Source organism: Anser brachyrhynchus (assembly GCF_964034855.1).
Source record: "Anser brachyrhynchus genome assembly, chromosome: 5".
In the NCBI taxonomy this organism is placed as follows: Eukaryota; Metazoa; Chordata; class Aves; order Anseriformes; family Anatidae; genus Anser; species Anser brachyrhynchus.
In genome coordinates, this window is record NC_137699.1 from 60301045 (window position 1) to 60315170 (window position 14126).

Below are 14126 nucleotides of genomic sequence, written 5' to 3' on the forward strand. Positions count from 1 at the left end.
GGATATTTAACTAGCAGTGTCTACTTAAATACATTTAGGGTCAGATACACATCAGTCAGCAATTTACTGTGATAGTTTCATTCTGCATGCTGCAAACTAAACAGATCTTTAATATATAATCCCAACTATTTTTTTTAGGAATTACTAAGGAATTACTTAGGATTCTTTTTTCACATCTTGCAAAAGCAAAAATATTTTGCATTGATGTGTGGTTTGAAGCACTTACGGATTTTTTCCTTAGTATTTACAGAAAATATTTTGTTTGCTATCAGAAATGTTTCCAGGTACCAGGAGCTAGGTAGGGTACCAATCTTTTAAATACATTTAGTAAAACTATTATCTCTTTCTCAGAGTTTTTATCACTGCCTGTTCTAATCCAGTCTCTTGGATTAAGTGTTCTGATCCTCACTTGACTATTAGGCAAATTCATTTCTGTCAAACATCCAGCATTTTAAATGCTTCCCCCCTTTCCCTCCCCATGTTTTCACAGTCTCAGTGCTACAGTATGTAGTCTTAATGCCACGTTAGTTAAATTCTGCAGTAGTTTTCTATTCCTCTTTATCCTGGATTAGGATATCATCCTCATCACTAATTGACTGTGGCTTTACTTCTTACACACAACCCAAGGAAGTATACACCCATAGAGAAGCCATTGTGGGACAGTCACATTTCAAATAACCTGGCTTAATGTTAAGTGTGCCAGAGCTAACTACCTGGGTTCGGTATGTTCTGATGGCGATTGCATCCTTTTTGGAAGACTATGTGACTACATTTAAAAAAAAAGTAACTAAACTTCTGCACATAGCAACACTACACAAACAGAAGAATGAATTCATAATACCCACTTTCCATTGCATGTGAATTGTGACTTTAATCACACTTATATACACATCTTCTGATTTAAACGTTCTTCACAATTACTACAGGAGGAGCGTACAGAATGGATAAGAAGCTTTTCCATTACCAGCATTGCAGTCAATAGGCTTAGTAAACCAGCTGGAGTAGAGGCTACACATTTTGTACACAAGCATCTTTTCTTGCATTCTCCACGCCTCCTAAGAACATTAAGCCTCTCAAGGATAGAACTGCTCTAGGAACCTTTACCCAAATTATACACTTTGTTTTTCCTAACTGTGGTTTAGACTTTCAGTAAGCCCATTACCACAATCAGTGAGAAATTTGGTTCCACTAAAATGGATTAGATAATTAATTTATATGCAGTTAAAACTGTTTTACTCATTTTATCTTAAAATGCATGGTATTGTCTTACAATTTTGACTTGTTTATTGTATCGGTAAAGCTTTGGATTGTTTGCGTAAGTCCGTGAGTTGCATTTTTCTTTTGTAGTTTACATGATGAGCGACAGATTCTTAAGCAACTTGGATAAACTTCTGCTCGAGTTTGGTAGGTCATTTTATCATATATTTTTAAATATATATAATATATAATAATTACTACTGCTGTGCATATAATGATGTTTTCAGCTTTTTACAGTTACATTAAATTCAAACAAGCAAATTTGTAGTATTAAGGTTTTGGTGATTGCCTACAGAATGTTTTATTCACTATGAGGTTATGAAGCAGGGTGCTATCAATTACTTAATGACAAAACTGCTTGTCTGAAGGAGTAATTTTAGATATCTCGTTAAAATCTTTGTTTATTGGTGCCTGTGCAGGTAATATTGCATAACGTTTGTTTCACAGTTCATTGTAGGTAAATGTGAAAAAGCATTTATTTTTCTTTTCAGTTTTCCAGCTAAAGCAAACTTCTTATGCAAAAGAACACGTTAACCAACAGATAAATTGTGAGTAGTGATAAGTTATCATTTTAATAATCATTTTATTTGTATCATTGAGTACACTGCTTGTTTCATTAGTCCCGGTACGTGTTCTGAGCTGCAGGAGCGGAAGCAAGCTTAATAATAAAGCTGTCCAGTGTCCTGCTCTCACCCTACCTCATCTTTTGCCATCAATACTTGGTGATTCTCCCTAGCAGACTTTGCTTTTGCTTTCGACTTTTAGCTAATGCTGTTCAGCTGTCTCATGGACAGCCAGTTTCATGCTGCGCCATTTCCTGCTCTTACTCTGTGGCTCCTCACAGTAACTGGCAGTTCTTTGATTCAGCTGTGCTTGCTCAATGCATCTGCCACTTGCCTGCCTTTCTTTCTTCATGGTTTTTGTTCTGCCCAGATTTGGACCTCTGCCTCACTGCTGCTTCTCTCTTTCTGTCTTCCTATAATAATGAAAGTTCTCTCAGTTGCTGTGACCTACTCAAGCCTGGTTCTTCTTTTCTGCAGTCAAGCAGCTGGAAATTTTATTCGGAATCCAAAACAGTAATCCCAATGGGAAAGTCTTGCTCCACATGAAATTCTTTTTACCTAGGACTAACAAACAGCATAATATTATGAACTTAGATCTTGACTGATTTTTTTTACCACATTGCTATGTTGCATCACTCAATTACGGGAATGTCTGTAGGGGAACTGTTCTTTAGATGACCTGAGGACATCAGTGCTCATCACTGGTACCCCATAAGTAGAAACTGAAATTCATACCCGTGAGGAAGAAGAATAAGAGAGCATTCTGGTCTGATTGGTGTTCCTGTATTTCTAATAATCTTGATTTATATGTACAAGCATGTACTTATACATTTAGAGGTTTATCAATATTAAATTGAAGTATTTTAAACTTTAAAACATCTCTAACATTAAATCTGATACACCTAGAATTCTGTATTAACTCTTTGGTCATGTAATTTAAACTTAGAGCTGTTTCTTGTCTTAAAGTTTTTGTAAGCTTATTGTAAATGAGGATGCTTCTAGGGAAAATCCAAATTCTGTGTAGTAACATACTATAGCTGTTTTGTTCTGTTCAGAAATATCTATATATGTATGAACTCACAAGCAACACATGAACTTCTAAATGTTTGGGTTAAATTGTTCAAAAACTTACCCAGAAAGAGTTCCACTGATTTAATTTAGTCTCTGTGTAAGTACTACTTGGCAGAAGAACAGTTGTGTCATTCAGCGTCTGACTTTTGGTGTAAGATTCATCAGACTTTTTGGCTGGAGTCCCTCTATAATCAGTGAAGGGAAAGATTCACTTCTAGGATGTGATTTGTCTCATCCTAAAGTAAGAGTTTAAAGAAGATTAGATAAAGTATGCTTTAAAAAAAAAATTCTGTCGCTTCATAGTGAGTGTGGTTGGTGCCACATGTGTCTAGATGTCTGTATTGTAAACTTGGGTGGGATGGATCTCATCCACGAGGTCTTTAGGGAAGTAAAAGTGAATACAACAGCTCACACTTGTTTCAAAAATGCTTATCTATAGAAAATTCTAAATGAAATGTTAAGTGTGTAGCTTTGATTATATAATAGACTTTTTAAAACATAGTTATATCTTGGTAAATTTCAAAATGTCATCTGCAGGCTATTTTCAAATACACCTTCTTTTCTGCAGAAATGAAGCATATGTTGCCTGCCCAATAGTTAAGCTTCATGCTAAGTAAAGTCAATTCAAGGTGTTAAGATATTAAAATATGTTCGGATTCTTTTCCTCTTCACTGACTGATGTTCATCTCTGACGGATGTTCTTTACTGGTTTCAACCCAGGTGGCGTAGTGAATATGTAGCAAGTACTGCAAAACCAGGCCCAGACTTCAGGATGACCTGAAGCTCTAGAGCAGCATTTCACACAACTTAAGATACATCTCACATAACTAAGATGACTGTCCTGGTTAAATCAATGAGGAGGGCAGGATGGCTGTGGTTGAGTGACTTCTGCTTAGGGACACTGCCTTTGTCATACAGTGCATCAGGGCAGCCGTGATGGCAAGGGAGAGTTGGCACAAACAGTTCTGAAACGCTGTAGGAAAGAATAAATTAACAGCACAGAGTAAAAACGTGCACCTAGTTGTGCTCATTGCATTGCAATGTGAGCATGCATCATAGATGTCGCAGCTTTCACTTGTGAAAAAGAATGCTGGTAATGTTCATCAATTTGTATTCTCTGCTAACTGCCCATTAAGACAGTATTTCTTCTTGTTATGAGTTGTCTGTTGTTAGAAAAGGCAGGAGTTAGAGTCTGTCTTAAGGATCTCCCCAAATATGATAGTTCTTGAAGACTTGTCATTATAATGCACGCTCCCCATTTTTTAACCTCTATCTCCTACTCAATATATTAATTTATCTTACATTACAGATTTCCAATTTGCGTAAATTCCTTTTTTATTTGGATGTATCTGTTCCTGATCTCGGCAGTCAATTGTGTATATGCTTTTAGTACGCTGTTAGTGATGTTTTTATTTTTCCCTTCTTGAAGTCAGCTTTCCCATTCAAAACATTTGTGTTTCTGGACTTCTGTAAAAGAAAACATGTCTAAAAGAGACCTTTATCTCAAGCAACTTTTGTACTCCAATCAGTCTCCCCAGATGCAAGCGTTAGCAAAGGCAAAGTGGCTTATACTCCAGTTTTCCTGTATACTACCTCTAGTGTCTGCAGACACATGTACTTCTGTGGCCTCCAGAGAAAACAAGGGTCAGCTTTAACTATTAATAAGAGCGCTTTACTTTCTACCACTATTAATTACTTCAGTTTTATGCAGATGGGGATGCAAAAACAGCATCAGTGTTTCCTTCCAAAGCCAATCTCGTAATATTAAATGAAAATTAAGGTACCACACAGCTCAAGCCTTTTCATTCACTTTGTTGTTGCTTTGTTTAATTGCAGGCTGTCCGCTCATCTGCACTATCGAGTCCAAGTATTTTGGAAGAAATTTTGACTCCTCCTGAATGTAGACTTTTTATTTAATGGATATCTTGAAAGAAGTACTTAAACATTTTTTTTTTTATATTTCAGTGTATTCTGTAAAAATCACAGAAAAAAGGAATGAAATTGCTAGGTTGAAGGAAAATATAAATAACAGCAATGATGCAATTGCTGATTTACGCAAGCAAAATGAGAATAGTAAGGACAGCTGTAATGCGTAAGTACACTATAAGCTGAACTTTTGGTCATAGGTGGCATTAAGAAAGTCGCTGAGGAAGTAGTGTAAGAATATGTGTGCTCAGACAGGAGTGAAGTAAAAGAAAACTTTAGTATTTTCCAATTATTTATTAACCTCTAAATGAGGTACAAGAATTGCAGTATTATCCATCCCCTGAACAAATAAATCATAGAAAAACAAGCTGCATTTAAGTTTGCCTGTGCTTTATTAGAATAAAAATGTTCAGAGGTCACAGGTACCATCTTTGCAGCATGCTAATATATTCAGGTAGTAAGGTTGAACATGAACATTAGAAACATGATTTTTCTATTTTTGTATACATTGTAGTTTTGATTAATGTAGACATCTGACAATACAGAAAATTTGGCACAGATGATGTAATCCTGTCTTTTCATTGCAGTATTCATTTTTCTAAAGTCTGTCTAGCTCTTGGCAGTTGAAGTGATGATTTGTTAGCAAATCTTATCCTTTTTGTTTTCTTGCAAAACTGTATCTAGAGATAAGTGCTTGAAAATAAATGTCTATAGCAGATTTGAAAACATTTGCAGGATATGAATGGAGAATATGTGTGTTTCTAAGAATAAAAAAGAGAAGTGAAGATAGCATCAGGGTTCTTTCTAGGTTTACTTCAAACTAGCTGAAAACAGAAGAAAGAATGGAATCAATAGTGTCTGAAGTGGGTATGGTTGGTAGCTGTTTGAATTGATTGCCATTCTGTAATGATTCATAGCTTTATCATAAAAAGTTAGGAAAAAATTTGAGCTTAACAAGAAAATCTCAGTGTTCTTTTATACTAAATTCTTGCTTACAACACACTGTAGAATTAATACTTTTGTAAATTACTGAAATCATTCACACTACTTCCCTATTTTTTTTGAAGTTGTAGCTGTTATGTGATGCAAATACGGAAGCAAAAAATTAAGGGTCAGAATTAAGGATCTGACCTAATTTTTAATCATTGAATTCAAAGGACTTTGACTGAGGTCCTAAAAAGAATAATCAATGGCATTACTGTAAAGAGACTGAAAATGAGAAATGACTCATTCATGGATAGTTTATTCATACAAAGGCTATGCTTGCAGAAGGATGATATTTTGTGTCTTATATTATTGAAAATGTTGTTTAACAACGTACTGAAAACTGCAATAAACAAGCCCTGGCTATGAGATCAGGCAAATAAAGACCTTATGTACTAGAATCATCTTAAACTTCTGATATTTATCTAGTCGATACTCCATATACACTGAACATGATCTACTGTCGATTTTGTAAATTCAGATATTGTTTTCAAGTCACAATCATCCTCACAGTTGATTGATTCAAAGACAAGTATTATTACATTGAGTTGCCAGTAGTGCTCAATAGAGCTCCCAAAGAAACTAATTTTTGTCTGGATTACTAGGCATCATAAGCATATTGAAGCACGTTCAAAGACTCTGAACAAAATACTGGATTCTTATATGCAGCAAGTTTACAGAAAATACAATACATGAGACCTGTATAGGGACACTACTGTGTTTTCTAAAAAGATCCATATTAGTCTGTTTAACAAAGAACTGAAGGCATACAGGGACAAAAATGAAATACGTATTCTTGGAAAAGTGATGACTTTTTTTTTTAATATATAGTTGATTGAATGATTCAGACTTGAAATATTGATCCCAAAACAAGAATGTGTGGTGAAATACAGTTGATGGAACCTTTTCCAATTTGATTGTTTATTTTCCAATTTTATTGTTTATTTTCTCTTCTAGTGTTTTAATTTGGGTTCAAGGATGGTGAGATTTCATGGAAATAAGGGCAGATAAACTCAGAATATTACTAATTTAGGAAAGAAACTTCTGGCTAGTCCCACTTGCTAAACCACAGGAAATTTTTAGTGCTTTCAGTTTAGTGTGAATAAAGATCTTTTATACCCTAGCCAATGAAAGGAAAGACAAATAAATGTGATAGCTACCAAGACCCTCCATGAAATGGTGATGCGTTTAACAAACTAATAGATCAGCAACTGGGATCCTTTATGCTTTGTTCTGCTGCAAAACTGTGTTTTCATACTTTGTGGGTTTTGTTTATCTGCAGAATAGGTGTGAATATGAAACATAACACAGCATGGTTTGCACTTTGGTTAACAAAAGCTCCATGACTTCTTCATTGCTCATTTTTTTCCTCCAAAGAAAGGTACAGAGTTTTCTGGAAGAAGAAGAGTGTTTGTGTGTCAGTGCACTTTTATGCCTGTAAATTTGGTTTCTACTTTTTAAAATCTGACCTCTTTAAAGTGTAGCTTTTTGCTGAATTTGTGGTAGGTGTGGTGAAGTAGCATTTTGTAATTACTTTTTAATCACCAATGGTATCAAACAATTTGTGCTAAATAACGCTAACTTTCCTGGATGGATGCTGCACTTTCTCATTCAGCTTTTTTTGTTGACAAATTTTAATGCTGTTATAAAAGTTTTATATAAAACTTTTAAATATATAATTAATATTTTTTTTATATAAAACTTTATAAAAGTTTTATATTGTGGTTTTTTCAGCACCTGAAGTACATTATCTTTTGTTCAGGGTTATTGGACTTCAGCAAATTAGTTGTGGGGTCTTTGTTCTTTATTTATTTTCTTGATGGAACTTGCATTACAGTAGCTTTTACTGCAGCCTGTGTTTTATTCCAGCTTTGGAGTGCTTGTGCAAATGCACAGTCCTACTTTGTATGATTGCATGTAACAAACTCTCTGCTTTTGAACCATAGGGTATACTCGCATCCCAAAATGCTGTTTACTTGCCCTAAGTAGTGAATATACGGTGTAAACAGTACCATATATCCTCAGTTGCTCTCATTTCCAGTAGAGAATTGCTTGCTTTGTTCAGTTGTGACCTTGTTCTGTATTGCCATTTCTCTTCTTCTCATCATTTATTTCCATCCCTTTAAATGTAACTTTATTTTTGACCTGTATCTTTCCTGTCCCAGATTTATTTGGTTGCCAGCTAGCTGTGTTTCCGGTGCTTATAGTTTTTTTCTTCTCTCTTCAATCTTCATCTTTAATAGGATCTATGTAAGTCTTCCTGAAGTTGTTTTTTACGTGCACATCTCCTGGGACAAATAGTTCCACTCAAATTTCATTCTAGGTGTTTGTGTTGCCATAGAGTAGCTTGTGTTCTAGACAGATGCTGAATTTATAGATAGTTATAAGCCCTGACCAGAGAGAACGGGTGTGCTGCTTTTTTCTGTAGAAGTTACACTTGGAGGGGACATGGGCTTCTTTTTCATCGTAAATGGGATCTCTGTACCAGTCTAGCTCAGATGATGCAGCCATCATCTGAATCTCAGCTCCCAGCATCTCAGAAGTTGGCTGTTTGCAACCTGTCGCTACAGAGATTATTCTCTCTGAATGAGAAGAATTTCAGTAGCAAAATAATATATTTAGCTCTGTAGGCTTAAGTTTAATTTTTCTGTTTTTTTTTTTTTCCCTCACCTCACAACACTTAGGTGTCTGTTCAGTCTTAATAAAAGATTACTTTCTGTTTGAAGACTCCATGCATTGAAGGTTTCTAAGTTTGTTTCTCACAATCTGTAATTGAGCCCCACCCTGGCAATTTGTTGTTACAATTCTTTGTGAAAACATCTTTTCTGATAGCTAGTATCTCAGCTGGGAAGGTAGGAAACATCCAGGACCTAATGGTTCATGCTCTGTATTTATCCTTTTTTTCAGGCAGGATGTTTTCCTTTTAAAGACCCACTATATGCCTCTCCTAAAGATCACATCTTAATTTATTTTGAATCAGAGTCTATCTGCCTGTTTCCCAGAGGTCCCACATTCAGGGAAGAGGCATCTTTAATACCTGGATATTGAGAAAGTACTGTTGGCATAGCTTCAGGAGTCTTAAGTCCATCATGTCCTGAAGTCCTTTCCTTCCTGAAGTTGCTGTGATTTCAGTCTAATCTACAGCATCCTGCTGTGGGAACATCATTTTGGTGAGCTGCATCATAGCTCTTAAATTATATGAGGCGCCTGAAATTATAATCAACCAACCAAACCAACCAGCCAAACAAAAACCCACACAAAATGGATTAATTGTGTTTCAAGGCTGTTGGAGAACCACATGAGAGGAGGCAAAGCGGACCTATCAGTTCACTCTATAGGAATCTATGACTCCAGACTTCCAGGTCAGCCCTTGCGGTCTCTGGGTTATCGTACTGAAAGGCAACATCTCTTTCTGGCTGTTTTCTGAGCAGGAATTGCTTAGCAAATGGAAGAAGTTTTGAGTTGGTGGCTGCTGCCTGCATTTAAGTATGAGATAGGTGCTGGTGATATTGGTGAGAAAAAGCAGCGTGCATTTCCAAGAACGTACACATTTAAAGGATTTACTGGTGGTACTGTTCTGAGTACCTAAAACTTGCATTTTGATGCCTAAATGGTTAGCAGCAGGGTCCTAAAAGCTTGTGAAGCTCACTCTGTTCCTTAAAAAGTGCCTTATAATTGTTGCTAATCCTATATATATTCTTGAATGTGCAACTTTAAAATCTTGAGAAAATAAATGTATGCATGTAAAAGCTTTCTGCACTAAAACCATTTATGTTTGACTTTCAAAATATTATTAATTGTTCTAGTTAGCTAGCCAAAGTAACTTGTTGATGTTTTAATTTTTAAATGCCTTTTTATTAGGAGAGACCATTTATATACTTTTTTGTACTTTCTCCACAGCTGGAAGCCCACCTATGCAATTCTTAGCAAGCATGAAGAATATTTGAAAAATGAACTCGAAGTTCTGCAAGAATCTACAGAAAATGAGAGGTATCTATGATATCTGAGATGAGGTTTCTAGCAGTAGTGCCTATTAACCTCTCTAAACTGATCAGCAAAGATAAAGCAGTCTGCATCAGAAAGTTTTGGTAAACTTTTCAGTGTAATAAAAGAGTATCTGGTTTATATTAGTATGAGTTCATCTGCTACTTTGTAGTTACTAGTGAAAGAGGATAAAAAATGCTTTTTTCCAAATTCAGTTGCTTCCTAAGTGCCTATTATAATTTTTCATAACACTGTTGAATTGTCGATAATTTCAAGAAAAGCCTGTGAAATAAAGGTAATTAATATTTCTGCTTTGGCAGAAATATGAAATATCTGGCCACGTTTGCAGGAACATGTTTAATCTAAAGAGTTTTTTTAACCATTATTGTGACGTCTTCACATAGTGTATTTCAGATACTCAGGTTTGGGAAGACTTTTTGAAAAATATTTAAGTTCTGTTTTTTTCAGAAGCTTCATGTAGATGACCCTAAGCCTTTACTTTCATACATGCCCTAAATAAGATAACAGATGCATTCAGATATTTTTGAGCCTTTCTTATTTGTGACTATGAATTAAATATGACTATTAGAATATACAAAAAAAAGTTTCATATACTTCTATATATTCTTCAAAATAACTACAAAGCATACAAATTGAATGAATAATCGTGAAAAATAAGGTAAGTGCCTATGGAAAGCCTACTCTATAACCATCTTAAGACCAGTTGAGTAAGGTTCTTGTCAGTATTAATTACGTGTTCAATTTTGTTTAGTAAGTGGCATTTCATTTAAGTTTCATCTTCTAATTTCTACCTTTTAAAGAAATGTCTTGTTTTGGAATGTAGCTGCCTACACTGAATGGGATAAAGAACAGTTCCTGAAAAATCTTCACTGAAATTTTCAAAATGGGTTGTGCAAAGTTAACCTTCTGAAGTATTGTTTACCACTCAGATAAAAGTGATCTTCATTTTAGGGAGACTGCTCACCTTCACTGATCTGCTTGGGAAGGGGAAGAGAATGGTTAGCCTTATGCTGAAAAAATCATGGCAGATCCATCTAGCTATCTAAATACCGTTTTAGAGGTGTAACTGTAGGTAACTACAGTTACGTTGGCTTTGTTCTTTTGTTTGTGTCCTTCTTTCAAGTAGCTCGAGACAGCAGAAGTAGATGTCTTCCTTTTTAGGGTTCCATATTTGGTGAAAAATAAGGCTAAATTGGATTTCTAGAAGTATATGATTAAGCCATTTTGGCCTTCACTAATTAGATCTGACAAGCCAAAGAATCATTACTTTTGAAATGTTTCTTTACATAACTAGTTTCAATTCCAACACAAAAGTGTTTGATTTGTTTTCCTGAGCTTCGCTATAAGACACCATGACTATAAATCATAAAATGAATTTAATTTATATATTTTACAAAAGTGGTCTTCAGATATTTCTTTCAAATAAAGTTCCTCTGTACTGAAGCATTTGATGATGAACTCAAATTAGCAAGATGTGCAGTCAACAAATTTTAAATACATAAATTAGGAAGACAAGTATATTTAAAACTTCATGTGCTGAATGCCCATCTTATCTGGCATAAGTGGATATTCAAGGCATGCTGCTTTAAATTGAAGGATGTTTTTAAAAGATGGGCAGATCAATTTACATTTAATTAGGCGCTTACTGTGGAGGTTTTAAAAGCATTCAGTTTTATTTATTTATTTGCTTATTATTATTAGTTTCAAGAACATACAAGAATGTGTAGTACTGGAAATTCGTCTTGAAAATATCACTTATGTATCACTTACATTTTAGAAGTGATATTTTCAGGATGGAAAGAACAATAAAAAAGGAAAGAGGAATAAGTAACTATCAAGGTAGTGTTAAGGAGCTTTGTGGATGTTGTCTTTTTTTCCTTTTGACATTAAATTAGAACTTTTTCTAATGACTTTAGTGTGAACAGTACTGAATTCTAAATAGCCTATGTTTAAATACATGAACTGGAGGATGTGAATTACTTAGGAAAAATACTAAAAATGATGATAATTTCTCAAGACTGTTACACTATACCATATATAGCTAGAAATATTTATCTTTGGAAAATACATTTTTGGGAAAGGCATATATTTAAAGTTTGAGGTTTATTTTCAGAAGTTTTAAATGTACCAGTTGCAACAAATTATTTGACTTCGATTTATTTATTTATTTATTTATTTTACATTTATTTGTAATGCATTCTTAATTGTATATCGGCAAATTTCATTGTTGCTCAGCTAGTGTTTGTAGCATCTATTACATTCCGTAGAACTAAATATCTTCCATCTTTCATACCTTGTAAATCTGGTACAGTATACACAAATCTTTAGTAAATCCCATAGCTTCTTGGGTTCCAAAGACTGTCCGTGGAGAAAAGCAAATAGATTAATGTCCTTCTCTACATCAAGTTTGAGAAGTCTCAATTCATTGGTTTCATAACTTTGAATCACAGCAGTGATAATCTACAACTGCTTTCTTCTATACAGGTGTTTTGAACTTCAGTCACTTTAACAGGAGCTAGTACCCGGAGCATAGTTTTATTTGAAAACTGATATCTTAGTTTTTTTCTCCTATGACAAAAAAAAATACATTTCTTTTTGTAAGTGCAGAAACTTCTACTGTTGTCTTTGGGCACAAATTTTACTTTCTTCCATTGCCCAGCCTAACCAGTGGGCAGCCAGAAGCGTCTGTCTTTCAGTCAAGTTATTAATAGCAGTCTGAGATAAAACATACTCTTTAAAGAATGCTTAATGCAGAGAACCAGGTGGGTCTGTGGCTTTAGTTGCTATTATGCATCATAATTTGTTTCATAAAGCAATTTCTGGCTAATCTACAGGTGTACTAATAACTTAGTATTTTTAAATTTGCCCCTCCATTGTTAACATAACCTTTTACTAGATGACGACATTTCCTTTACCTTCAAATCTATGATTTTGTAGTGGCTTGTTTTAATATCAAGCAACTTGTGTAATATTTACTTCTCAGTTAATTGACCAGGCTGTGTTAATGATGTGTGCTAGATGTCTGGAGCTGAGGTAGGTCTTTATAAATGTGTACCATCTGCATAAATTCGTACCGTCAACTCTTACTATGTATTTTGCGTATGTCCAAATTCATCCTTTTTTTTTCCAAGGATGAATTGAATAGAATACAAACATTTTAGATGAATGACTTAATTTCATTTTAAGCAGTTATTAAGCTTTTGCTTTCAAATGCAGAGAGAAATATACTGGGCTATGGTCGTTATTCATACTATTAAAAGACTGTAAATAATTAAGACTTGTCTGTGTGGGAAATACAGACTTCCTGTAGGTTTATACTTACATTACATGTGTGTGACATTAAGAACTCGAACTAGTTCTTTTGTTAATTACTCAGTGTTATTAATTACTCAGCTAAAGATACTACTTCTGCACTGGAAATGACCTGTAACGAAAGTTATGCTTAGCATCATTATTGGTGTAACAAAAGATGCTTCCCAATGAGACAGTTGAATATTGATCTGTCATTAGCAATCTATCTTTGTAAATTCCTTGTATGAATGAGAAAACAGACCAAGTAAAGTCTTTTCCAATGTAGTCACTGTCATTGATTTAACACAAGGTGATGGCTGCTCTGTGCAACAGTGTTTTTCTTTCTCTTTTTTTCCAAACATAATATTGATCAATTTTCAGCCTTATGTGATGAATTATATCCAATTGTGTGTTATGGTATTTGTTTTTATAGCAATTTTTTCTGAAGCCCATTGTTGTGGTTTAACCCGGCTGGCAGCTAAACACCACACAGCCGTTCGCTCACCCTCCCCCCTCCCTCTCTGGGATGGGGGGAGAGAAACGGGAAAGTGAAGCCTGTGAGTTGAGATAAAGACAGTTTATTAAGACAGGAAAATAATAATAACAATAATAATAATAATAGTGATAATGGTAATAGTATTAACAATAATAATGTGTAAGAAAACAAGTGATGCACAATGCAATTGCTCACCACCCGCTGACCGATGCCCAGCCTATTCCCGAGCAGCCGGCCCCCCCACCCCGGCCAGCCACCCCTATATATTGTTTAGCATGACGTCAGATGGTATGGAATACCCCTTTGGCCAGTTTGGGTCAGCTGTCCTGGGTCTGTCCCCTCCCAGCTCCTGCTGCACCCCCAGCCTGCTCGCTGGCAGGACAGAGCAAGAAGCCGAAAAGTCCTTGGCCTGGTGTAAACACTGCTCTGCAACAATTAAAACATCAGCATGTTATCAGCGCTCTTCTCATCCTAATCCAAAACATAGCACCCTACCAGCTACTATGAGCTACTTAACTCTGTCCTAACTGGAA

At 35.1% G+C, this 14126-nt stretch overlaps 1 protein-coding gene across 6 annotated transcripts in view; it reads left to right on the top strand.

Annotated features, from left to right (window-relative positions):
* LOC308195439 (protein SIX6OS1) overlaps positions 1-14126 on the top strand; it is a 45670-nt gene that overhangs the window by 9029 nt on the left and 22515 nt on the right. For all 6 annotated transcript variants that reach the window (XM_080592846.1, XM_080592842.1, XM_080592841.1 and 3 more), the window contains exons 2-5: positions 1348-1404; positions 1749-1805; positions 4857-4983; positions 9702-9791. In XM_080592846.1, coding sequence (XP_080448972.1) covers positions 1353-1404; positions 1749-1805; positions 4857-4983; positions 9702-9791 — 326 coding nt within the window. In that variant the 5' untranslated portion in view covers positions 1348-1352. The remainder of the gene's footprint in view (positions 1-1347; positions 1405-1748; positions 1806-4856; positions 4984-9701; positions 9792-14126) is intronic.